General features: G+C 34.6%; 1 protein-coding gene across 1 annotated transcript; it reads left to right on the top strand.

Moving 5' to 3' along the window:
• Positions 1–26756, top strand: SLC30A9 (solute carrier family 30 (zinc transporter), member 9). Its single transcript, XM_010006093.1, has 17 exons — positions 1–204; positions 2558–2620; positions 5236–5335; positions 6647–6739; positions 7123–7205; positions 8544–8602; positions 9354–9421; positions 10631–10733; positions 13331–13386; positions 14874–15009; positions 15419–15458; positions 15888–15959; positions 16380–16487; positions 17337–17502; positions 22566–22695; positions 25189–25302; positions 26206–26756. The coding sequence occupies exons 1-17, from the start codon at positions 42–44 to the stop codon at positions 26248–26250; spliced, it is 1599 nt and encodes a 532-aa protein (XP_010004395.1). The 5' UTR covers positions 1–41; the 3' UTR covers positions 26251–26756.
• Positions 26757–27008: the final 252 nt, after the last annotated feature.

Raw genomic sequence — 27008 nt, 5'->3', positions numbered from 1 at the left:
AAACAGACTTTTTTTTCTCCCCGTTAGGATGGCAAGCTTCAATGAAAAGTGGGAGTCTGTCTTATATTTTACAATGCAATCGTTTGCCTGTGCAGTTGTTGAGGCAAGTGAGAGTTTATACCTCCAATGGTCAGAAAAAAGATCTTGGATCAGAAGATACAAGTGGATCAACCCCTAAAGAAAACCTGCAAAAAATTGGAACAGGTAGTCCTAAGCAAAAATAAAGAGTTTTTACAGAAATGTAAAAACTAAATGTATTTAACAATTGCAAACTTTTTTTTTTCCCCAATTGTGTGATAGTACAGTTACAGAATTCTTAATATTTGTTGTTTGTGGGCATCTGTGTTGTTCTAAGTGTAACAATTAGATGTTGCTTTGTAAGTCTGAAATTTAAAAGAGGATAATGCTTAAGACCGTTTATGCTTCTTGGAAAGTCTTGAACTGAAGAAGGTTGCTAGAGGGTGAGGTTCTTGCGGGAGAGTGACTGAATACAGTGAAAGACTTTAAAGCCAGTTGTAGTTGTTGGTATTTTCTGGGTTTTTAATGTGCAGTTGAAAATTGAATGTGAAGATTGTCTAGCATTATTGCTTTCACAACTGTCTTGAGTTTAATTCTTGACTGTTATCTGAAGGGGTTTCAACCTTCTACCACCCCTGTCTGATTACTCCCTCTCTTATGGTGGCATTAATGATGTTTAGTCCTGTTTTGTGAAAAATTAATAGCTTGCTTGTTTTGCAGAGCTTGAGCAGAGGTCGGATGGATCAGTAAGCTGATCCTGCTCACTGCCTCTGACATGGCTGGTGGAGAGATGCTGCCCTTTGTGGCAGCACAGCCTCAAGGAATTTAACTATTTCGTAAATACTTGATCTCTTTTGGATCTCCATTTTTTTTGCCAGTAAAATTGGGAAATGCTTTTCATGTTAATGTGGTATTGAAAATGGTAATATATTAATCTGGAAAGTTCTCTCATATCAGCCCCTGCTTGTCTGAAAAACAGTAATTGTGAATTGAAGTATTCCATATTTTTTCCTTTACTGATGCACTGTGATGTTGTCCAGTCTGTAAACTTTAAAAGGTTACCTGCTGTATGTGGATCTCTATGCATAGACATGTCTTAATGTTTTTGTGTCTTCCCCCCCACCCCTCTTTGCAGTCTTAAGACCCCATCTCCTGTTAAATAGTGTTGATGATATTTCTTTTAAGGACGTAAATGGTTGCATGCAGTTTTTGAAAAGAAGATACTGGTCAGTGTTTGCTAAGCAATCTCAGATTAAGTGTTTTGTAATGAATATTGATAGATTGGCTGCCTGGTGTTTTAGGTAAGGAGAGGATGGAAAAGATTTGGGGTTTTTTTTGCTTTTGTTTTAAAGTCAGACAATAACTGATAGGGATGACTGTTTTAGGAATGCTAGCTGTTTATAGGCCAGCTGTATTTGTTGGGTAATAGCATCAGTTTTGTAAATTTGTAAGTGTTATTTTTTCCAAGAAAGTGTACTTTGATTGTTCTTAGCCTCAGTCCTCAGCTGCTGTTAGAGCAATAAGTGCCTTATGGAAAGACAGTTATGTACTCCAAGCTTCAAGAATATCTAACCTTTGAATAATTTGAGTAGCATGGTAAGCTATGAGTATCTTATTGATTTACACAAATCTACTTGAAAAATCTTCAGGTTTTTTTTTAATAGGACATTTAGTAAGGTCAGTTGTAATTCTGTTAATGACTGTGGATGTGTTGCAAAATTCCAATGTTAGGTATTGTTAGGGGACAGAAGAGTGGGTATGTTGGTTCTGTGTGTTAGAATCAGAAGTTTTTTGTTCTGAGAGCTATGTCAAGATATATGAGATAGGAATACAGTATTTGTATTTTCAACTGATATTTCTGATGTTTAAGTAGAAATATCACTGGAATTACTAGAATTTATTATCTTCCAAATATTAAGATTTATTTAACAGGACTGTAAATGATATTTTATTTGCTTTTCATTGAGTTGTATTCTCAAATTTCAAAACCAGCTAAAATACTTTTAAATTTATTTATTTATTTTAATTCAAGCTCTGACTTGTGACACAGTAGTTGTGAATTTTAGTTTAAATATTTTGTATTTTAAGGAGTTAAACTTTTTCAAGTGGAAAAGGTTTAGTCCCTTAAAATTGAAATACAGCTTGAAAGCTCTGTGAGACTCGGGGGATCAGCAGCTATAAACTATATAGAATTAATTCTGTTTACTAAAATAAAATTTTGCATAAAACTTGCCCCAGAGTTTAAGTACACTGGTAATTTTATTATTTTTTAAAAACTCAATACTTTCTCAAGTATGCTGGGGCTCTTCTGCAAGCTACTAGGAGATACTGATCAATGCTATATTAAATGTCTTATTTTGTTATTTATTTCTTTGCTATTTCTTTTTTTTTCGAGAGATCTGTTAAAGTGTAGCAAAATTGTTTATTAGTTGTCAGGGTGGAAAGCAATATGAAGATATATTCTTACATATACATGAAGCTCTTTAGTAAAAAGAAAAGTAGGTACATCCATATATACAGTGAGATTTTTATTTTACAGGACAAGATACGACCAATGCAGGCCAGAAACAGTCTTTCCTTAAAGAGCCAATCCAAGTGAAAGGTAAGCATTGAAACTTGACAACTGCCTGCTAGTAGTCAAAAAAGATACATCTGAGGAAACTGTGATTCCTCTTCAACTGCCTAAGAAGTTATGTGAATAACACTCTTGTGTGTCAACTTTGTTTGGTACCCAGTTGTTTGCAAATGATTTTGGAAAAATAAAATATAATAGTATTCCTTCTAGTTACTCACTCCTCTGTGTCTGTTTTCAACTGTTTCATTTGGGCAGGAACAGGTAAGTTTGCTTGCTCATCTGTTATCACACTCTGTCCTTGCGCATTTTTGGGCATGTCCGTTCACTATCTTGGGCTTCATGTGGCTAGGCTGAATACTTGATCTTTCCCTGTTCCTTGTTCTAAGTCTTCCTCTGTTCCTTCTTATTGCTGAGTTAATCTAATCAGTGTTGCTTCTAAATATATTTTGACCACATGAACTGCCTAATCTGAGTCCTGTAATGTTTTCATTTGTGCCTGTAGTAAATACATGCTTTTGTGTTTAGCTACATTGTTTAAAAACATATGTGGATAAAATAAGAGCATAACTTTCTTTCTGCTTCTATAATGACTTGATTTCTCTCCATCTTCGCTCCAATGGTTTCTGTGTTGTTACCATGAGAATTATGCTGTTAAAACCCCCTGTGCTTTTGATGACTCCTAGCCTTCTATGTATTGAAGGAATTTGATCAAAATAGAAATAGAAACTTCTCTTTAAGCTCTGTTAAAAAAAATCTCTGGAATGGAAGGGACTGAGTAGGCTATCTGTTGCATCAGAATTCCTTCCTATCTTCCCCCACATTTAAAGAAACTTCAAACATAATACTCGTAACAAGATGAGATTAGTGTCTGTCTCTGTATTTTCTGTACGCTTTTGTCTGCATCATTTATATAAGATTCTTTGGTCTGTTGTCAGCATATGCATGCAGGGGCAACATACAAAGTAGACTGTAGAAATTAGCCTGAAATAATTGTAAAAATAGGTCTTTCAGAGTTTTGCCTCTGTACATTTTAGACAAGCAAGGAATCATGTTTATGTCTAGAAGTTGGTAGTGTCTAAAAATGAAATTCTAGTGTTTGGATGCTGCTGTGACTTAAACTTATTGATCCAAGTATTACTAGACAATAACATTTTTAAAGAATCACTAATCTTAAAAAATTGTGCTTTTATTTGACTTCATCATTCTCTTGGCAATACCAAAATGATTTATTTTTTTCCCTCCACATTTACTGCCAGTTTGATTTGAGCTAGGGCTAGGATTGTTGAAGTACTCTGCAATGTGCAGTTGGTTATGGCATTATCTTTTTGTGACAGTTACCTGTGTTCCTGAAAGATGGATTAGTAGGTGTTTGATAAATCCTCAAGTTCTTTGGATGGGTATCTGTTTTAAATAGGAAAAGACAGGAAGCATTCTTGTTTAAAAATGTTCATCCTGTTCTAACCATAGTATACGGTGGAATGTTTTTAGGAAATCTCTTTTTTTATCACCTTTACTCAGGAGCACTGTGGGATGAAAGTGATTACTCAAGTACTTAGAAATTGTTTAAGTTCAAACTGGATGACAGAAATCAGACTATTATGGTGAATATTAGTATCTGTAGTGTTAGTGCCTTGTTAAGTGTCAAGCAATATATTTTGCCTTTAAGCTTTCAGAACTCAGTGTAAAGCTTTGGGATTTTTTTTTCTCCAAGTCTCTAAAGGCAATATCTTTTTGTAAGTATCCTGTGACATGAGAAGTTCTGAACTCATTAGAAATCCTGTCAATCCTGTTACATTGAAGAAGTTCGTGTGTGTTCATAAGTCTTGTTTGAGCTTTTTGTTTTCAGTTGTGTTCTTTAATGCTACATCCTTCAGCAATTGTAACTTTTCTCCCAGTAAGCATAATATTTTTAATGGAAGTGAGTGTGTAGTGACTTGCATTTGAATATAAGATGAAGTTATGTAAGATAGGAAATTGTGGCATAAATTTAAAATTCCATTTATCCTTTTTTCTGACTGTGTGGTATTCTTTTCCTTATGCATGAAAATCTGATAAGGGTACATCTTCTAGACATATAAAGCATTGTAAATAAATAATGTATATTTGTAATTATGACCAATATTAAGTGTGCAAATTTTGAAAGTAGTAGTTGAGAAAAAACTGTGTGTAAGTCTGTCTCAGTTCACTGTGTAGTCTGCAAAGGTAATAAAAAATCTTATCTGCAGAAGCTGGAATTGGTTAAGTGTTGGGGAAAAAAAAAGCAAATGGAACTTTATGATGCCGCTTCAGTTGCTAGAGTAAGGGTTTCCAAATTGCCATATTTGAATACTATCTTAGTAGCCAAACACCATCTCTGACATCAAAGTTGGAGAAGTAGCTGACAGTGGCAGTTAAGTGTGTGGGATGTTTGAGAGCCATAAACTACAATTTAGCAAGTAGCATTTTTTGGAGGTTAATCATTCTATGCGTACTCATTTCCACAATGAAGAACAGTCTTTTCACTGTAAATTTTCGATCTCGCTGACATTGTTTTTCAGATCTCCACATAAAGGTATCATGATATGACACTAGATTCAATTACCTTTTGAAGTATCTGCTGTAGTCTCCATGACTAACTTAACTTGCTTACTTATCTTTTTAAGTGAAAGCAGTCCTTAAAAAAAGAGAGTATGGACCAAAATACACACAGAATAACTTCATCACTGGAGTCAGAGCAATAAATGAGTTTTGTCTGAAATCCAGGTATGGTGGGTTTGAGTTAAATTTTAAATTTTGAATATTTGTTTGTATGTGCTTCAAAAGCAATTGTAATTGTAGAGTGATTTTGCACAGCAACGTTTTCTAAATGTTTTTGTGGTATACATAATCAAAAGTGGGTGAAGTTAGTTCTTGTTTAGTTCTGTTGTAGCTTCTGTAGTAGCTTCTTAAACTAATTTATTTGTGCTTATGTGACCATGAATCTAGTTGAGGGGAGTCCACATCTTGAGAAGCCAGTTATAGAGGGGAATCGCAAATAACTTGTTTCAGCATTTTGGGTTTGTGATGGTTTGATATGAACATCTCTGAAAAGTCAATGGGAAATTCGTGTTACGTGAGGTCTGTAATTCAGAATAAAATATCTGGGTCATCATAACCTGTGTTTACTTGATTAATATTTACTGCCTTTTACTATGTGCCAAGCCTACCCCCAGATCTTACAAAGTATCACTATTGTTGAGGCTTTCATGCATGTTTTTTGTGTGACCCGTATAAAATCTAAAGGATTAGCAGCTTTATTACTTTTTATCCTGTTGCTGTTTCTTCCCAGTTTTTACATATATTGTATGTTGCCAGACTTGTTTTTTTGCTGAAAATCCAGTGACAAATTATGCTTAGTCCTCTGCCATGTTTGTGTCATAACTGGCTTGTGAAAAGAAATAACCATCTAAAATTTTGCTAGATTGACCAAAAGTTGGTGGGGCGGAGGGTGAAAAAGAAAAAAGGACTAGATAATTGGTTGGGCTAAAATTGTATTAAAAAAATTAAAAATAGGAAAAAAAATTCCCTGCTGCTTCTCAATGTAGGTGCCCTCATGTATTGCTCAGCATTGGCAATTTATCTGTTCCCCCAAGCAGTTTTGTAATCTCCTGTGTTTTGTAGTTTGTGCTGGGTGTGTAGGTTTTGAGGTTAAATTTCTTAACTTTTCACATCATGTGACTGTCAAGTTCCATTTAAGCCATGTTTAGCATTTTGCACATTTCAATTAAATGCAGGTCATTCATTGGATGTTTTGTTATTCCATGTTCTGTTACTTTGTATAGTATTTCATAGTGTGAGAATATGATTTGGACTTCAGAGTGTGGAAAACATAGTGGCTTGCAATAGCATCTTAGAGATCACTTGCTTCATGTTGTGTATCTGTTCTGTTTGCCTCCAGTAAACAACTTCAGGCTTTTTAGTACTGCAAATTAATTAATTGTACTGCAGAATTGTGGAGGATCACTCAGATATAAAAGCAAAATCAGAACAATATGGAGTTTTTCTTGCATTAAACTGTTTCTCTCCTTTCCTTAGTGATTTAGACCAGCTGAGGAAAATTAAAAGACGAAGCCCCCATGATGACACTGAGACTTTCACTGTGTACCTGAGATCGGATGTAGAGGCAAAGTAAGAACATTTTTCTGAAGGAAAATACTTGGATCATTTAAAGTGGATTATCAGAGAGAAAAGAAAACCTTTTAGAAGTCAGGTTTACAACGTGAAAGAGCAAGAGTGTCTTTAATTTTCTATCTGAAAACATTTTATATCCTAATTGTTGTAATAATTACATGATGTATATAAAAAATCAGAGCATGTTTCATGTGTCCAAACATTAAGTACTTGTTCTCAGCTCCTTGTCCAGCTTTTTATTCTGTGAAGTAATCTGCATGGCTTCTTATCAGAAAGAATGATGTGATACTCTGCTTTTAGGAAAGGAATTTATAAGGTAGCCAAATTGAAAAGAAGTTGCCTAAATAGAGCCATTCTTAAGTTACTTTTACTCTGTGCAGGTCTCTTGAAGTTTGGGGTAGTCCAGAGGCACTTGCTAGAGAAAGGAAACGCCGTAAAGAAGCAGAGATCAAGTACAGAGAAAGTGAGTATAGAGTTTTCAAATAATTTCAAGTGTAAACAGTGAAGTGTGATTGTTACAAACACATTAGATGGTGTGTTATTTCATTGAGATAATACAGATTTGGAATTAGCAGTTACTTATAAGGTTTTATAGTATAGTGTTAGACTAATGCATTGCCATCTATGCAGGGGTCTTACTATCTTACAGTTTACCATTTATTTGATTTAGCAATAATATACTCTCAATAGTCTTTTTTTTTTTTGGGGGGGGCTTTCTGTTTTTCAATTATAACTAATATCTTCAATGATTTTGGATTTTTTTAATTGAGAATTTTGAAAATACTTAAAACCAATTTGATTCTTTGTATCACAGTGCTACTCAATTATTTTTCCTCTGAAATGAATTCTGCTTACCTTTGTTCTTCAGAACACCTCGAGTCATCTTTTTGCTTAAAATTATTTTTGTCATCCTTTCAGGTATTGTCAATAACAAGTACAGTCAGATCAGTAGCTTGTAATGGATTTTGCTCTGTCTAGTCAGTTAAAATCATAGGAGAGGCAATATTGCTTCAAGGTACTGATTTCAATTATGCCCCTTAAAATTTGAGGTCTTTTAATTTTCTTCTGTGCCACTGGAACACCCTCCTACTAAAGAGGCTAGAGCTGCAGTCCCTTGTGAAGGTACCTGTGTTTGTACTGAGAATGCAGTTGGCAGCTTCAAAATGTTTAGTGTCCAGTAGAATAATTTTTGGACATAAAAAATGAGATTAAAAAAAATACTACTCAGTCGTAATAGCATACTCATAGTCATAATATACATTGTATAGTTGAAGTGGTAACTCCTTTTTTTACAAATTATTTTTATACTCCACTGGCTGTTTTAGTGCATTTAAATGATTGTGTATAATTTATTTTGTATAACTTTGGAGGGGAGAATCTAGCACTACAACTTTTAGATATTGTAATATAACAATGTTTATTTTGAAGTTACTGAACATGATTAATGGGTAGAAAAATATGGATGTTAAGAGACATCCTTCCCCCTCCCTCTCCTCTCTTTTGTGGTTAAGGGATGGGAGGGAGCAGTAAAATACCTGGATTTTTTGGGGAGTATTTGGAGTTTTTGCCTCTGTGTATCATCCTTTGTTGGTAGAAATGGCAATGACAGGATCATAAGATTGTATCTATCTGGCATTTTGCATAAGTACACAACAATATGTTTCTGATTAACAATACCAGAAGAGTTTTTCATGCAGATTGTGTACCTCTTACTAGAAGTTGGGTGCTACATAAAAAAATTCAATTTAGGTCCTTAAACTACTGGTTATTAGTATGTATTCATGATAATTTTATATTGCAGATCTATTTAGAAACCAAAGGCTGTTGTGGGAATACAAGGAGTTCTTTGGAAATACTAAGGTAAGAGATGTTTTAAAGTGTTTGGCTAGAAAAATGCCACAAGATATGCTATGAAATCTTTTGATGGAAAAAGCTGTGAAATATTTGCATAAGCTTAACTAACTGAACGGTAGTGGAATATGTATTTGCACTGTAAGATACCAGATATATCTCTGACTGTAATGCAGTGGTAAATGTTTTGATGCCAGTTTAAGTGGGCTCCAACTGTGGCAGTGTAATCCACCAGTAAGGATTTTTTTTTTTTTTTTAGTCAAGTGCCTTCTTAACAAAATTGCAGATGTAGTTGTGATTTAATCTATAGCCTATAAATATGTATAGTACATATCTTGTTAATTTAAAGAAAATTAAATAGGGTTTTTAAGGAAAAAACCCCAAAATATTTACACCTTGCTCCATGCCCAGCTAGCCTTTCTTTGCTTAAGCAGACCCATTCTCTACACCCAGGTGCTCTTCCTTGGTAGGATGATTTCTTAATCTTTTGCACAGCTGGCTCTTGGTCCATATGGTTGCAGTGGCCCCTGCTGGAGGCTTTGTTTGTTGTGTATCCTTTTTATAACTGTGCATCTGTAGAAGTATGTTAGACCCAACTGAAGTTTGGGTGAGCCTTCAGTAGTAAATTACAAGGACTGTAGGTTCACTTTTGCAGTACAGAGCAATGAAAAGTTTTTATTTAATAGTTTGTATGGTGGGCCTTTCAAGAAATCAATATTTGTTTATTTTATTTTAATAATCTCTTTATTTTTTTATGTAGCCACGCTCCAGTGCAGCAGCTATGTTTTTCAAGGGACCAGGGAAGGTGGTAATGGTAGCTATTTGCATGTAAGTTTAAAAAAAAATTTTATTTTCCTGGAAATGAGAACTGTGTATATTCCAGCTGAAAATAACTGTGTCACTATAACCAAAGTTAATAGATTTATTATTAATTGTTGATGAGACAGTTCAGTTGAATACACTAATCAATATCTAGAAATCAGGGATAGAATATATCTGAGTACAGATGATAAAATTTTTTGACGTTGATCAGACTAAGCAGTTCATTAAAGTAAAAATTAAATTTTTTAAGGACTTGGAGAGGCATACATTTGAAGTTGTCCTTTTTCTTGCTCCCTCTTCAGAGAAAGCTTTTAATGTGCTTTAAAAAAATCTTCCATATTACCAACAGGAAATAATTAACTTTTCTCTTTTTGCTTTTATTCAGCTGTTTTCTTCTCTAACGGAAAAAGGGACATTTTAGGAGGCTTTTGCCTATTACGTATCTTACAAGTTTGAATGAAGCTAAACTAAAGGTCCTGTTTTAAAGCAAATGGACTCAAGAGTTCCCTTATTATGAAGGGAATAGAGGAGAATGTTGTAATATTCTAGTCTGATTTTCTTCACAATGATTGTAATAATTAGCCTACTGATTCTGATAATTGATTTTTGAAATGAGCATGTAGAGTCAAATTTTAGTGGTAAGAGTTCCTTCCTCTGTACAATGTAACACAATGCTTACTCCAGTGACCTCTTAACCTAAAAAAGACTTGACAAATCACGCTGGCCATCTTAATGGAAAAGTTCCATAGGTAGTTCTTACTGTGTAGTCTAATGACACCCTCGTTTTCCTGTCTGTTTTGTTTGTACCTTACTGGGAATTGCCCAAGCTGAGATTGAAGTGGGGAGCCTTACTATCCAGTGTTAGAAGGTGGTGCCATTGGTAGGGAATTAGTTATTCTGACTTGTGAATGTGATGATAGTTTTCAGGAAGTGTAACTTACGCAGGACTGCTTAGAAATTAACAACTTTGGAAAAATAAATTGTATATCTTTACATATCAAGTTTAGCTGAAAGGGCTTTTTAACAGTAATCATACAGAAAATGTGTATGCCTGTCTGGCTGTACAAATCTGTAATGATTAGACCCCATGCTTGGTTCCACCATTTGCTGGCAGATGCGTTTGCATGCATATACAGCACTTGTGGTATTGCTGGAAATACTAAAGGCCAAATGTTCTGTTGTTCCTTAGCTTATTTTTTTTCTCTTTGTTTTCAGAAATGGCTTGAACTTTTTCTTTAAGCTGCTTGCTTGGGTTTACACGGGTTCTGCAAGTATGTTTTCAGAAGCCATACATTCTTTAGCAGACACATGTAACCAGGTGAGTGTTTTTTCCCTTCTGCTTAAGTTAGCACTTGTAATAATGTTTCAGGAATTAAGCCAAATACTTCTAGTAGTTGTATTATGCTTGAAAGCAATAATTCAAGCTATAAATATTTCTTGGTTTGCCTATACTGTCTAAATAGTAAGAACCAGAGAATTGAAAACAATCTTTTATTTAGGAGGACTAGAGAGCATGGCCGATACTTGTTTTTCTTTTACAAAATTTGCTCATAGATAACATCAGCATTGTATGGAAGCCTAGGAATCCCAAGTTTATAAGCCACTATTCTTACTAAAAATGAGTCTTAAGATTCTGCTGCTGTATGAATTTACAGTGCTCTTCCTGTTCAACACCTGTGAGCATTTTTGCATTGTTTTGTGATGTACATGCTTCCTAGAAGAAATAGTAGTATTCTAGGAGGACAAAAGCTAGTGCTTAGTCTAATGACCGTTTAAATGATTTTGAGGCCAAACTGGCTAAAAGGTGTTTTTTTTTAATAAACAGTTTAGCTTGGGAGAGGGTGGTTTTGTGTTTTACTGTAATACTAAAGAATTTCTAGTTTCAGTCATTCAGATGACAAAGCCTGCCCAAAGGGTGAGAAGCTCTGTGTACGTGCTGTGGAGGGAAGTTGTATTTTTTTAGTTTCCTGGAGACAAAAGGGAATCTCACAAAGTGATGTTGTTGTTACATACAGTTTTTATTAAACTGTAGGCAGATGAAAGCATATTTTGTCAGAAATTCACATTGTTTTAAAAAGATTGCGAAGCCCAGAGCGCTCTCTGCTGTTTCCCAATCTGAGTGCACAGTTGTTACTATGTTGCAAATACTTGCCCAAACTGGAGGTTTAAACTAGTGGTTTCTATTAAAAGGTGCTCTTTTTTTTTTTTTCTATTGATGCCAGTAATTTAATGGAGGGTTCATAAGCTAACAGTAAAATAATTGACCAAGTCTAGAAGCCTTAAATGCAGGAGTCTAGAAAGAGTAACTTCTAAGTTTAAATCTATTTGAATGATGTTTGGACTAGTATTTCTGTGAATATAATAGTATTTTATAATCCATCTACATTATTTCAAACCACCTGCCCCAATTACTTTTGTTCTTTTTTTGTAACTATTTTTCTAAACTTATTTTTTTCATATAATTGATCTGTACTGTAGTTGCAATTTATTTTCCCTATAACTATCAATATGAAGTGCACCAGAAAAGGTTAAATGAGTTATAATATTAGTCAAATATACAAACATTAGAAAAAATGTCCAAGGATAGGCTTAATTTTGTTTGTCACTATGCCTATGCATAAGTTGATCAGCCTTATCTTTAGGAAGTGGTGGCATGACAAAATATCTTTGGGTTACATGCTCATTCTTCTCTACCTTGCTCCATGCCCCTCCTGGACAAGAATGGTGTATTGGTTATCATAGAGTATTATTAAGTGCCCCTCCAGATAATTTTAACTTTAATTTATTGGGTGTTTTTTCATTTTATTAAGGTAAGAACTAAACAAGCTAGAATGTAGATTCTTAGGGTTTTTTTTTTTTATTTTTAGAAATGAGTTGAAAGAGAGAAGTTGTAGTAAGCAGAACTATATGTAGCTACTTTATGGGACTTGAAACTAAGATGATGTACAAAGTATACCTCTTTCTTATTTTGGTTAAATGTTAATTCAAAATACTTCTCCTGTCTGTTATTGCTTGGTAGAATAATTGTGAGAATTTGTGTATGTTAGTTTCGTTTTCTATTCCTAGGCTTCTTTAGCAAGGTCTTGTAGCACAGGTAGCCACATACCTGGCACATTTACTTTGATAAGTGGTGTGGTAGACTGGGAGCTGGGCACATAATATTAGTGTGCAAAAACAATTATCATGTCATAGAATGGCTTGGAAGGGACCTTAAAGATAATCTAGTTCCACATCCGTGCATGGGCAGGGACACCTCCCGCTAGATTGGGTTGCTCAAGGCCACATCCAGCCTGGCCTTGATGACAACCCCCCTGGGCAAAATTAAGGTCTAAATTTGTAACTTACTGCATCAGTAGTTTAATAAATGCATAATTAAATACATTTCAAACAGATCATTTGCATAGCAAGAGGGTTTTTTTCTTCAAAATATGTTTCTTTAGTTTGAAAAATTCGGAGTTCACTAGTGGAGGAAGCTGCAGTGTAAAATTGCTGCTTTAATCACAGTATGCCATCACCATAGTCTCCATAAAATTTATCTTCGAGAGGGATTAATTTAAATACCTTTTTGTTCTTAACAACTTTATTCCTTCACATTGAATCAGAGGCAACAGTTTTGATTGAAACTAACATTCACTGTTGGTTGCAATTCTAAAATTAAAATGAACAGTAATTATGTATACACACCATATGTAATTGCCTTTATGTTATATGTAGAAGTATCATTAACAATTTTTGGGGGTGGTAGATTTTGAAGATTATATTCCAACTGTAATAAAATATCAGTAACAAAGCATATGAGCAGATCAATAAATTGCATCCACATTTGTTTTTCACATTCAGTGGTATAGAATGTTTCTAAATGTGTTTAATTATTTTTTTTTTAACCTAAAGTTTTTTTTCTTTTGTCTTAAATAGGCATTGCTAGCTTTGGGCATCAGTCAGTCTGCAAGGACGCCTGACCCTAGTCATCCGTAAGCTTTTTGAGTAAATAATGATTTTGATAATTATATATAAGAGTAAGATCAGCTCTTCTGTGTGTGTCACCTTATTCTTTTCAGTCTGCTGTTTAGTATCAATTTGGAAATGGGTTGTTTCTGATATAACAATATATAAAATAAGAAAAGGGATTTATTCCAAACTGCAGAAGTTGTACCTTCAGTGGCTTGATGCATGTCACATTTAATGATTTGTTTGTTTTGTGGTATGCTTTTTGGTGTGGATTATTTTAACTGACATTATTTATATAAGTCATTCTGGGCTCTTCTGCCTCTTCCAATGGGTAGATTTACTTTTTTTTTAAACACTATTTACATGAATGACAAGATTTAAAAAAGAAATAAAAAAGAATAAAAGAAATAATAATGATTATTTTAACTGACATTATTTATATAAGTCATTCTGGGCTCTTCTGCCTCTTCCAATGGGTAGATTTACTTTTTTTTTAAACACTATTTACATGAATGACAAGATTTAAAAAAGAAATAAATACTGCCCTCTTCCTATTTTCAACAAAGTGCTTCTTTGCAAGGCAGCTACTTTTATCTGAAGGACATGTGTTTGGCTTAAACTACTCTTTGTTCTTGTCTGAGTAATAGGGGTATTATTGATAAGTTTTTACAACTTCATGACAGTTAAAAGTTATACTCTCCATTGTATTTTCTTGGTAGGTCTGCTATACACTTCACCTGTTTGGCAGGTCATTCATACTATAAGCACTAGTTCAAAATATGTCTAATTTACAGTTAAGCCTTTATTCATTAAGATAATAAGGTAATTTGAAATATATTTTAATCCTAAATATGTTTAAATATTAATTTTACCTTCTTCCCCTCTCACTTTTCTCCCCTTCTTTCGTAATATAGTCTTTTGTGCTATTGTTTTTTAAACAATGCTAAGGAAATGTACTGATTATAGTAGCACTTAATTCCAAAAACAGGAATAAAGTTATTTTTTTATTATTGCTTTAGTTCTTCCCACTGCTCTTAAAATTTGCAAGCATTGGATGTCTGCAATTAACTAATCTTCTTAAAGTTGTCACAAATTTTATTCCCTTTAAATTAACATTATAAAATATGTAGACTGGCTGCCTGCAAGGCTAGAGTTTTCATTTAGAAGTAGCATTTCAATAAAATGTAAAAGTGACATGAATGTTTTGGGTTTTTTTTTCAGTAGTAAAATCCTCAGTCTGTGCAATGAGAGCTAATACCAGCAGTGTAAATAGTTTGATTAAAATTGAATTAGAAAAATAGGTATTCTTGCTCTCTCTGCATGTACTGGATAGCCTTTTCTAGGCCTTTTTTTTTTAATTGGCTAGGTTGAATTTAGCAACTTTGTTATAAATAAATGCCCAGTGATATGATAATGAACTAAAACATAATTAATGGAAACAACTTGTAGATATGTTTGAAGAGATAGAGAATCTTGCTTTCCTAAAATCACTTTCTTTATTTTCATCTAGGTATGGTTTCACAAACATGCGCTATATTGCCTCCCTGATCAGTGGGGTGGGCATATTCATGATGGGTGCAGGACTTTCTTGGTATCATGGGATCATAGGTTTGCTCCACCCTCATCCTATAGAATCTCTTCTCTGGGTAAGCTAATCTTGTTTGATACTGTATCTAACACTGGTGACTTAACAGAAGATAATGGCACAGTCTGAAATGTGCTTCCTGAGTCACTTTGAATCCCAGCACAATTAACTCAAGCCATCATTAATGAGAATGTGCTTTAAAAAAAAACCAACGTTAAATTATAGCTGATCTTATAGTAGAATGAGCTGTTCTTTAAACCCTACATCTTAACACCCCCCAAAAGGATCTCCTTTCCTATTTTGCAATATATTGTGTAATTCAAATGTTGTTGATTGCCTTCTGTTCAGGGACAGCTACATGACACAGGTAATGAAATTCTGGAATGCTGTGTTTGGATAGTCTGTGGTGAAGAGATCTGTACAAATATGCATATATCATAATAATTGAGCTTGTGTTTTTTTTCATACAGGCATACTGCATTTTAGCAGGGTCATTGGTGTCTGAAGGAGGTATGCAGTTTCAAGAAATATTTCTGTTATTCACAATCTCTAAGAATATGATGTGTGTAATTACAGTAATAACTGGTCCTTGATTACACAGTAAGTTTTGAGCTCTGTTGCAAATACTCATGTTGTAAACAAACAGAAAAGTGGGAAACCTTTTTCTCTGATCTGTCTATATAAGAGGTTGAAGAACACATAATTTGGAAAGAATACGTAGAATGACTTCTTGGTATTAAACTATCATGGAATGTAACTGTTCCAGTATGTATGGAACAGACACATGTAGAAAAGAAAGTAACTTTATGAGTTGTCATTATTCAAAGTATTGATCAAAGCTTTCTTGCTATGATATAAAGAAAAGTTCCCTCTTTTCAAAATGGAAACAAGTCTTTTTTCCTCTAACCATTTTCAGCAACTACTTTGGTGTTATTTCAGCTACCCTTTTGGTTGCTATAAATGAAATTCGCAAGAGTGCTCGAGCCAAGGGCCTGTCATTTTATCAATATGGTATGTGTCCTTATAGCAATAAGGTATGTGCTTATTTAAAACAGAATCTATTTACTAGTATTTGCATAATGATAGAAACAGTTTTGTTTGTTTTCCCTTTACCCTTATTGATATGTTTTATATTATAGTAGCAAATACATTTTACAGATTAGGTGAAAACCTGTTGTTTTAAGTAGCACTACTTAGATAATTTTACAAAACTACTTGCATTTTTCAGGATAAATGCCCCTTTAAATTTTTCAAACATTTTGGTGCCAACTTCATAGTTGGCATAGGGCTTGTTCTTGTTCTGAAATGTGTGTGCATGCAAAAAATACTTACAGAATTTTTTTCTCTTAAGTTGTTGCTGTAGCGTGTTAAGTACTGTACATAATGTAGTAAAGCTAAGCTTTCCAAAGTAATTTTTTGCTGTATACGCAGTTGTGCAGAGTCGTGATCCTAGTACTAATGTGGTGTTACTGGAGGACGCTGCAGCAGTTCTGAGTGTGGCTGTGGCTGCTACCTGTATGGGCCTGACTTCTTTAACAGGTAAAGTTTTGCCTCATACTTAATAAATTCGAGCTTACTTATTCAATGGTGTGCAGCTTCATGTTCATGTGGGGAGGATTTAAGAGATTCTTTGCTTACTTTTGAGACATAGTGGTGGTGTTAGTGTTGTCTTCAGATTACAATAGCTGCTTCTGAACAGTGTGAATCCTAACTCAGGCAGGCAGGTTGATCTATATGGCCACTTTGCTACACAGTGAAGTTTTCTAAGGAAGGAAGATTATCCTTTTTTAAGTACTGGTTTTGGCTGTTCAGTTGTTTAAAAAAAGTAAATACAGTAATTTTGTTTCTTTGTGGCTTTTAAAGAGTTGATTGCAAGGTTAATTTTTTTATGTAGAAGTCAGTTTTTTTGTTCCATCACTGGTTTCCTTCATGAACTTAAAAATACAGTACTGTTTCTACAAATGTGAATATGAGTGACTGTGTTGTAAAACATATAGTAAGTATTTTATTCCAGAAGTGGTTAATACATGCAAGTTTTTGAGTTACTGATAAAAGAACAGACTTCTGTGCTACTACCTGTGTTTAACTGTATATAGTATTATATTAATAAAGGTAAATCTATACTTAAAAAAAACAGCTGAAAAGAGTTTTCTCATTTATTAGTCTTGCAGGAGACAAGAGTAGCAGAGGGAAAGGAGGGACTTGAGACTTTTTCTTTTTCTTCCAGCTTCCTATTGTTCTGCAGTAGAAAGAATTGCCAGTGCATTAAAAAGAACAATCACAAAACCCAAAACAAACAAAACATTCCACCAAAAATCGAAATAAAAAAAACTCCCCAAAACAATCTCAGAAATGCTCTGTGAAATTAATTTGAAATGTCTCATTTAGGAAACCCTTATTATGATAGTGTGGGATCACTAGGTGTTGGAACTTTGCTGGGAACTGTGTCAGCATTTCTAATCTACACTAACACTGAGGCCCTACTGGGACGGTCTATTCAACCTGAACAAGTGCAGCGACTCACCGAGTTCCTGGAAAGTGATCCTGTAGTAAGGTAAGAATCTAAGTACTTTAAATATTTAAATTGTTACTTTTAATATTCAATGTCTGGAATCTTGTAGCAGTTGGCATCGAAGTGCTGCAAGTAATTTTATGATATAATAAATGCTTCATGTTAGATGCTTACAGAATAAACTCGATGGTAATTTCTCTTTCTTTGGTAATCTGCAATTTGTAGTGAAATAAGCTTGTAGCTCTCTAACCCTCAAATCTTGTTTAAAGGCTTTTTAAAGAGCTATTCTAGCTTACTCTAACCTTATTAACCCTGACTTAGAAGCAAAACTTACTTTCTTCTTAATCATTATTCAGGAATATATTTCTGCGTAAATCAGCTGGAATATTTTAGTACTTTCTTATTCATAGTCGTTACTGAACTCTGTAGGGGAAAATAAAAACAAGACCATTAGATAACTTCTTTCAAGGATTCTGGTGTTAAGTGCTGCATCATCTCCATTGCAAGCAACAGGTTTGAACATTATGCCCTTCATTCCAGAAGCTAAACAAGATTCCTATTTTGGAATAGAATTGTGTTAGAATTTTCACATCAGTAACTAAACTCTGTTAAATAGTGGTGTCTTTGTGGAGTGTATCAACAGTGCTGTGTTAAAGCTGGTGAGTTCACATGATTATTTGTACATGACTTCTGTACTACTTTTTCTAAAGTCCACAGGTGGCTTTTGCTTGTCTCAAGCTGGAATAATAAAATTTCTCCTGTCCCAAGGACCGTTTTGTATTATATTCTATTTTGTAGATGGCTAAAACTTCTCAACAGAACAGGCTTAATTAATCTCTTTCTTGCTGTAGATATTTTTTTTCAAAAGAAGTAACCAATTTTTAAAAGACATGAAAAATAAAAAGTTAAGACTTTGTAAGAAACTGCATGTTTCTCTTAAGGGTCTGAGCTTGGTACATTTAGGTACTTCTCATAATTCTGTTTGCAGCACCTTCTGTGTCTGCTTTGTCTTGAGTGATACCTTTCTTAGATCCATTACATTACCCATTTTGATTTCTTTTAGTGCACACTTTGTCTTTAACAGAATTATTCCTGTAATGAGTTTAGTATCTTGAGTTTGGTTAACTTAAGTCTTCTAATAAGACATGTGGTCTTGATCTTGGAATTCTTGGAGATGTAAAAATATATTGCCCTTGTGTGTAACAGTCACAATCTGGGGGAAAAGGTACTCTATTTTTTCTTATTTCAACCTTTGGTTAGTTAGGTTTTGTGATTGGTTTGTTTTCATTTTTTTCCTGTAAAATGAGGAAGTCTTGTAGCATCAAGTATTTCTTTAAAAAGCTACTTGTGGATTTTCATCAACATAGCTTTGGGTTTAGTAGAGTTTCAGCATTTTCCTCAACATTCAGACTTTCCATTTTCTTGAATGGAGTTGTGTAGCAGAATGTCCTACTCTTAAATTTTTTCCTATTGACATCACATGTAAAAGAAAAAGCTTCTGAGTTTTGGTCTAAAGCTGTGACTAATATTTACTCTTTTTATTTCAACCTTTCAGGTTTTTCAGCTATCAAACTGCATCTAAATTCTCAATGCAATCCTTTTTGCAGTTACTGCTTCCCAGAACAGTCCTCCTTTGTTCTTTCAGGGAGGTTTTGCAATATTTATTTCCAGATGTGTTCTGCCAAATCTGAAAGGAATATATCAAGGAATCATTTAGTATTTAGCAGAAGGTATTTTAGATCCAAATTGACCAAAGGATACAGAGGTTCTGATTTCTGCTCCCCCTGCCCTTGTCAGCAGCACTGTCACTGAACTTACTATTCCAGCAATACCTTGCCTGAACATCGTGTTCTGCTGCCAATTTTAAAGCATTTGATTTATCAAACAATATTAACTACTGTACTCCTAAAATAATAATCTATGTTGTTGATGTTTTTATCAGCTAAGTCTTGATTATTTTTTAATATATTTTTTCAAAGGGTTGTTTGACAAGACATTCTCTAAAAGCTTAGTGAATGGAATTCATACTCTTAATATATTATTTTTTTCCCTACTTGTTCCACTATTTTTCCTTAGGCTGAAAGGTGAAGTTGTATTTAGTTAAATTGCCTGATTTGCTTTCTTTAGTTTTGGCAGTGTTGTTAATCTACCTTTAAAAAAAAATTTCATCAGTATTGCAGAATGAAAAATTAATTGACCTTCACAGTTACTTTTCATTTTATATTCTTGAAAGCACATTATGGAGCCTGCTGAATGGGAATAATTTCTTCCTTTTAAACATCCAGTATGCTTCTTAGCTACTAATAGGGAAATGCTTTTTCGTACCAATATATTGTTTGGCTTTTTTAGATCAAGAAAACAATTATTATTGCATGTTTCTGCTTATTATGTATAATCAGTAAAAATTTTACCATTTCCTTCTGATAGCAAGTGTATTCCCAGGTTGTTCTTTGTTTTTTTTTATACTTAAAACTTGTTGGTTTGTATTGTGTGCAGTGCCTTTTTTTGTGCTTCTATCAGTGTGTTGGACTTAATAATTTATTCTTTTTAGGCTCATGGCTTTTTATTTTCCCTTTCTTTTCATTTTGCTTGGTAATTTCTAGTTGTAGCCCTTATTGCATTTGTGGACCAGAATGAGGTATCAGAATTGTTCTCAGTTGGAAAATTATTTGATCTTAGTTTTTGCTATACAAACAGTCCATTCTTAACTCTTCATTCAAACCTTTGGTGCCTAAATCTTTTTGTTCATCTTAGCTTTCAGGACTGTGAAATAAAATATATAAAATATATGATCACACTGTCCTGATTCTGTTCTTATAGAATGTGATCACAGATTCCTAGGCATAAACTATTCTTAGTGACAGTTTCACCTTTAATTTTTACTTTACTACAACTGATGGCTCAAGCCACTAACTTGATGTCCTCCAACAAGTTTTTCATCCACGTGAAACTTCGTCTTTTCACTGGTTTGAATTGATGGTGTATACTAGGCATCCAGAAGCTTCCATGAGCAAGCTTTGCAGCTTAAGTTTGGGCATATGTATTTGTATTTTTGAATTATTAGTAAACTTTCTCCTCCTGACTCACTGTCTTATCTTTCCTGAACAGATTCTAAGCAGTGAGGTAGACTTTTTTCTTCACATTTCCAGAACATGCATCATTCCACTGAATATTATCAGGTTACTGCTTAATGGGTATCTTGAATCTCTTGTATCTTCTTGTCTGGATCTGATAGGCACTTGATGTATCTTCAACATTCTTGAATCACATTCAGTTTCTCTTTAGTAACCCTCATTGAACCTTATCTATTATCTTAAATACCGTGATGTGTGAGGAGGTAGTTTGATGCCAGCTGGGTTATTCCAGCAAGTACTGTTCTGATTTGGTAGTTTCCCACAGAATAGCTGTGTAAATTTTATTGGAGCTGGAAATTCTCTATTACTACCAGTAAGCTGGTAGTTCTTTTAATCTGCTTAAATGTTTACTAAGATGTATTTTTTAGTGTCTCTGTATTTAGTTCATGTTCTCTTTCTTTTTTAGTGTGCTTATCCCTCCACACTGAGTACTACAAGAAATATTTAATGAACTTTCCTGTGACTTCATCTTACACTTCTGCCTTCTGTTCTTTGTCAGCTGTTGGCTCTAGCAGGCTACTTCTGAAACACAGGCCTTTCACTTTCATCACCTGTGAAGCTGGTTCTGATTTATAAAAGTTCAAATGAGAAGAAATGTTTCTAGTTGGGAGGAGAAAATTCTAGCTGGGAAGAGATAAAGGACATGCTAAGTGTAAAGATGCTGTGAAATTGCACAACTTAGTAAAACAAACAGGGAAAAAAAAGTGTTGTGCTTTCCATCAAGTGAGTTTTAGGGCTGAATCCAGATTTTGTGTTAGAGTTTTAAAAAATGTCAAGATTACATTTTTTAGTTAATAAAACCAGAATCTTTGGGATATTCTAGAGTCAACCTTACACACTTGTTCTGCGTACAGAAGAAATATTTTTTTAAAATTGAAACCTATTTAGTATTTATATCCCATATTTTAGTCTACACTTTTTTTTTTTTTCCAGCCTTGATGGAATAGTAGAGAAATTTATTGTGCAGTGGCAGTTTTAGATTCTACTTGGCTTTAAAGTTAAACTAAGCTTGTGTTAATCTAATTAGGAAAAAACCCCTAGAGTATTTTACTTTATTTTACTTAATGATTTTAGTTTGTTTATTCCACTGTTGAAATGCACGACAGTATGTCTGGGTCCTGGGTTTCTTCATATCTTACTGTCCCTGAAAAACAGAGTGCTGTATATTACCTTTATTCACACATTACAGAGTTTATCTTGCAAACTGAAGCAAACCTCGGCTATAGAAAAACAGAACATATTGCAGCATTCATGTTCTAGACCTAGTAGGAGCCTTTAAATAAATATACATTTTCAGCATTTACAAACAGCTGTATTGCCATTAGTTGTGATCAATAATTCAGTAGGATTAAAAATTATTTCCAAACACAATATCTGTATCTTTTTCTTATATAAAATATAACTTAGAATAGAAAATTCTCCAAAAGGTCATGCCTTTACAAATTGTAGTTATCTAGGAAACATCACTTCTATAATTGCAATGTATGCTTTCAGTAATTGACAATATATTTTTTTGGTTCCTTACTTCAGAATTGAGGATACTTTTAAGATTGTTAAGTAGTGTCGTGTATATGTACATGCACTAAAACTTTTGTGCAGTAGCAAGTAAGTTGACCTTAAAAGTTTAACTCCAAATAGGGAGGTTCTTGCTTTCTATTGTGGGATGGGTTGGTGTCTTTTTTTTTTAGTGTTAATCTAGTTCTAAGTCTGCAGTGCTTCTCGTAGTTTGTCTTTATTGCAGTGAGCCACTTGTAGATGTAGCAGATACCTGTGGAAGTGGTATAACTGGTTAAATATTAATCAGTATTTAGTGGAAGTGTGTGGTGTCAAAACGCGGACATGTTAGTCAAAGGCTGTGGCCTTTTAAATTTACAGGATCATTTTACTGTGACAATATTGTTAATGTCAGAAGCCAAACTAGCTAGTTGTTCATTTTATGTTCTACATTTTCTTTAAAATTATGTGTTTCAGAGCAATTCATGATGTTAAAGCCACAGACATGGGAATGAGCAAAGTGAGATTCAAAGCAGAAGTAGACTTTGATGGACGGGTTGTTACTCGTTCTTACCTGGAAAAGCAAGACATTGAACAGCTGCTACAAGTAGGTTAAAAAAGTATTTTGTAAGTTGCAGTATTTGATATTTACTTTCCAATTTCAAGTATGTCTAAAACAAAGATTTTAAAGTAGGTGAGAGATACTCCACTTCTTAATTTTGAAGGATTGCAGATGTTTTCATTTTGTGTAAGAATGTTAAAGATCTGTGAACAGAGTCATATTATATGCTGCTGAGACAGGGACACTTACGGGCTGGGTAGGAGCAGGGTAGATTTTTTTTTAAATTCAGTTTTTTGTTAGATAATACAGATATGTCCAAAATAATTTTGATGAGAACACAATTCTTCCAATAATATTTTTATTGAATTACAAGATCTCTAGTTGAAACTGGAAGCCTGTCACATGAGAATAAGCATCTGCTTTGGCAGAGCCATTTGCCTTGGGTGCTAACGATACAGTGTTATGGTTTACAGACCTTGGGTTTATGTCCCAAGTCTCAGTTACTTTGCTGTTGCAGCTGTTCAGTACACTAATCTTTTCAAAGGCATTGTTAGCTTTTGTTCCTTACCCACTGTTCCCTTTGGTGATTGCATACAAACACCACTGGTTCTTCCAACTAGTGTTATTGGGGAAGTTCTTCCTGATGGTTTCTAGGTTGACAACTGTTTCTTACACAGGTCAGTGTAGTTTCATGTAGTAACCTCCTGTCAGCTACAAAACCATTGTAGAGGTTTCAGCAAGACTCAGCTGTTTGAAGGAAAGGGCTGATGTCGTGTTTGCCTTTTGATATTTAGTTTTTTAAACAACTAGCTCATTCAGCTAGCATTGCTATCAACATGACTCTTTCTATAGTTGTGAAATATTTGTTGAAATGCTGCCATTCAGATAGTCTCATTTCTTTATCTTGTTAGTCTTGCCATGACCGTAGTCATAGGTTACTGTGGCTGGGATATCTTTCAAGCTCACATTATTCCCTTCAGCTTTAGAGTAACTAGCAGGGGCGTGGAGAAATTGATGTTGTCTTGTAGTTGTATACGCAAGAAGTATTACCTATTTAATTACTCTGCAGTAGTACTGCCTTGGGGAAGAGTGGCTGGAAAGCTGCCCAGGGAAAAAGGACCTGGGGGTGTTGGTTGCAGCTGGCTGAATATATGAGGCAGCAGTGTGCCCAGGTGGCCAAGAAGGGCAGCAGCATCCTGGCTAGATTCAGGAATAGCATGGCCAGCAGGACTAGGGAAGTGATTGTCCCCCTGTACTTGGCACTGGTGAGGCTGCACCTTTGAATACTGCATTCGGTTTTGAGCCCCTCACCACAAGAAGGACCTGAAGGTGCTGGAGAATGTCCAAAGAAAGGCAACAAAGCTGGTGAAGGGTCTAGAGCACAGGTCTTAGGAGGAGAGTCTGAGGGAACTGGGCCTGTTTAGTCTGGAGAAAAGGAGGCTCATAGGAGACCTTATCACTCTCTACAGCTACCTGGAAGGAGATTGTAGCGAGCTGGGGTCTCTTCTCCCAAGTAGCAAGTGGAAATGGCATTAAGTTGTGACAGGGGAGGTTTAGATTGAATATTAGGAAAAAAAAAATTACTGAAAGGGTTGTCAAGCATTGGAACAGGCTTCTCAGGGAAGTGGTGGAGTCGCCATCCCTGGAGGTATTTAGATGTGTAGATGACATCTTAAAGACATGTAGATGACTTAAAGACATGATTTAGTGGTGGACTTGGCAGTGCTGAGTTCATGGTTGAACTTGATTGTCTTAAAGGACTTTTCCAACAAAAACAACTGTATGATTCTATGTTAGTCATAACCTATTTGTCGTAAATATTCTGTGGCTGTATCATCTAAACTGTGGTTGAAATACTGCAAGGCAAATGGCTTCTATTCAACTTGGTGTTAAACCTCTAAGGAAGACTCATAATGCTGTAATACCTGCTTTGGTGCTTCTGATGTCTGGTTCTTTTTGGAGGTAGCAGCATAGCATCCTGTGTTCCTTGACGTCATTCCTTCAGTCTCGTATGGGTCTCCTAGTCTCAGTTCCTATTGGTTCTCCAAGTTTTTTTATATTTTGGAGGAGCTAAATTTACAGCAACATTTATAGTAATCCTCGTGGACTTTCAGATGAGCTGATAATGTGATGCCCAGACTAAGCAGTGTAATGGAATATCAAGAACACATGAAAATGCGGAAAGAATACACAGGGGTACCCTGCCCTGCCTTGCTGTGAGCATGGGGTACCCCAGAAACTTCTAGAAAATGAAAGAAATTTTCTGAACTTATTTGGAAAATGAAGGAGGAAATCATTAAAGATAGAAGGCTTTATATCAAGTGCAGGTGTAATCCAGCTGTTTTTGTTGAATAGATGCTACTCTTCTGTGTCTTTGAGACATAAGAAGAGGTGGTGTTTTGAAAGGAAATGGTAAAAGCTTAGAAATGTTCAGGCTTGCTTCGTTCCCCTGCTGTGAGATATGTCAGGACTCTCTGTAATGTTATTCCTTTCTTTCTTTTTCCTCATCTCAACCACTTAAATTTGATTTCTTCCTAGGAAATTCAACAAGTGAAAACCCTAGAAGAATTAGAAGCCTTCATGCTTAAACATGGTGAGAATATAATTGACACACTGGGAGCTGAAGTAGACAGACTTGAGAAGGATCTAAAGGTAATGTTAAGCTTCCTGTTAGGGAGTGCTTATTCTGTGATAAATATTAAGCAATATTGCTGCATCTGCTTTTTGGGATTTTTTTTATCGTGACTGCCCGTTCTGGTCATCAGGAGACACTGCTCAAGAGCGTTTCTGCTCTTGATTATTACATTTTATTAATATGCTAGTTTTAGTTTCTATTCCTGAACTGGTCCTGTTAAAAAAAACCAAAATATTATATTTGAGTTTATTTGCACCAGCAGATCCAGTTCTTTGTGGTTTTTGAAGAGTAGGATTGTAACTAATTTTTTTATAAGCATGAGTAGTCTTTTTTGGTATAGGCAGGGATTTCAGTGATTGTGCTGCTTTTGAGTATTCTTCACTAAATATGCGAGTCAGATTCACATGCTGGATGACTTTGAAATCAGTGACTTTTGGTAAACCTCTCGTGGATTATACAGTTCATGTAATGCATAATGTTTCTATCAGAAAATGCCAATTTCTTAATAGGAAGACTATTTTGAATCTATAAATAATAAAAATAAAGTGGTGTAGAAGAAATTATTTCAGCAATCTTATTCATTATTCATCATGGTTTTATATAAAAGCAAACTGCCTTTTAAAAATCAAGATAGCCACTTCATACTTAATAAAGCGTAAGAAATTATTGATCTGTGATATTTGAAAGTATTTGTCAGATAAAAAAATTGCATATAGTCAGGGCAATGTTTGTTGAAGCTGTTTCTCATTTAGAAATGGTTCTAATGTTGAAATAGTTCCTATGTTACCAGGAAAGGGTATTTCTTATCCAGTTGCCAACATCATACCAGAAATACGTTATTTGTGCAAAAACTATATATGTGCAAAACTGTGTTTCAATATTTTCAATAAAAATGTATTTTTTTAAAAAATGTATTTCAGCAACGGAATCCAGATGTTCGTCATGTGGATTTGGAGATACTATAGACTTGGCAGAAGAAATCTTCAGATCGCCACCATTTTGGAAAGAAGTCATCTAAAGGGCTGAAAAGCCTCTGAAATTGCAGTGACCTCAGCACCATACCTCGCTTACTTTTTCCTATAGGCTTCCTGGACTGCTAGCACTGCTTCTGTTTCTGGAAGAGTGCTAGGCTTGCAGACAGAAATTTCCGTGGCAAGATCAGTTTTCAAAAGCTACATGACTTAAATTCCACAGGAGAGTCTGTCGGAGTGTATTTACTGAATTCAGTACTTAAGACTTGAGGTTTAGTTAGGCAAATAGAGCTGCCTGAAAATATACAACACACTTAGTTTTTCGTTTGTGTCCCTTTGCAGTCAGTTTGCACTTCTTCAGTTTCTTTCAAGATATCATTAAAGGTTCTTGGGAGATAATAAGATTAGCTAGGAAGAGTTTGTTCCAGTGGAACCTGCCAACCTTAAACTAATTGTAGTATTTCAGCTGCGTGATTGTTTCACAGTTTTTCTTTTCTGTGGTATAAATTCCTCCAAACAGGTGCTGGCCTTCTCTCAAGTACAATGACCTGGAAACCTGTTTTTTGCCACCATTGTTACTACCAACCACACTTCAGAAAAATAGTCTTTTCTCCTCAGTGGAAACAGCTGTATGTGGGTAGCCGGAGTATATTATGTTACTGTGAAGAAATTACTGTTGTACAGATTTCAGTGAACTTCTCTGTTTAAATTTTGTTCTTTTTTCCCTTATTTGACACTTGTTCTCCTATTTG

Source organism: Chaetura pelagica, unplaced genomic scaffold (assembly GCF_000747805.2).
Source record: "Chaetura pelagica isolate M959 unplaced genomic scaffold, ChaPel_1.0 scaffold189, whole genome shotgun sequence".
Taxonomy (NCBI): Eukaryota; Metazoa; Chordata; class Aves; order Apodiformes; family Apodidae; genus Chaetura; species Chaetura pelagica.
Note: the sequence above shows the minus strand (reverse complement) of the source record. Positions and strands in the feature narration are given on the sequence as shown.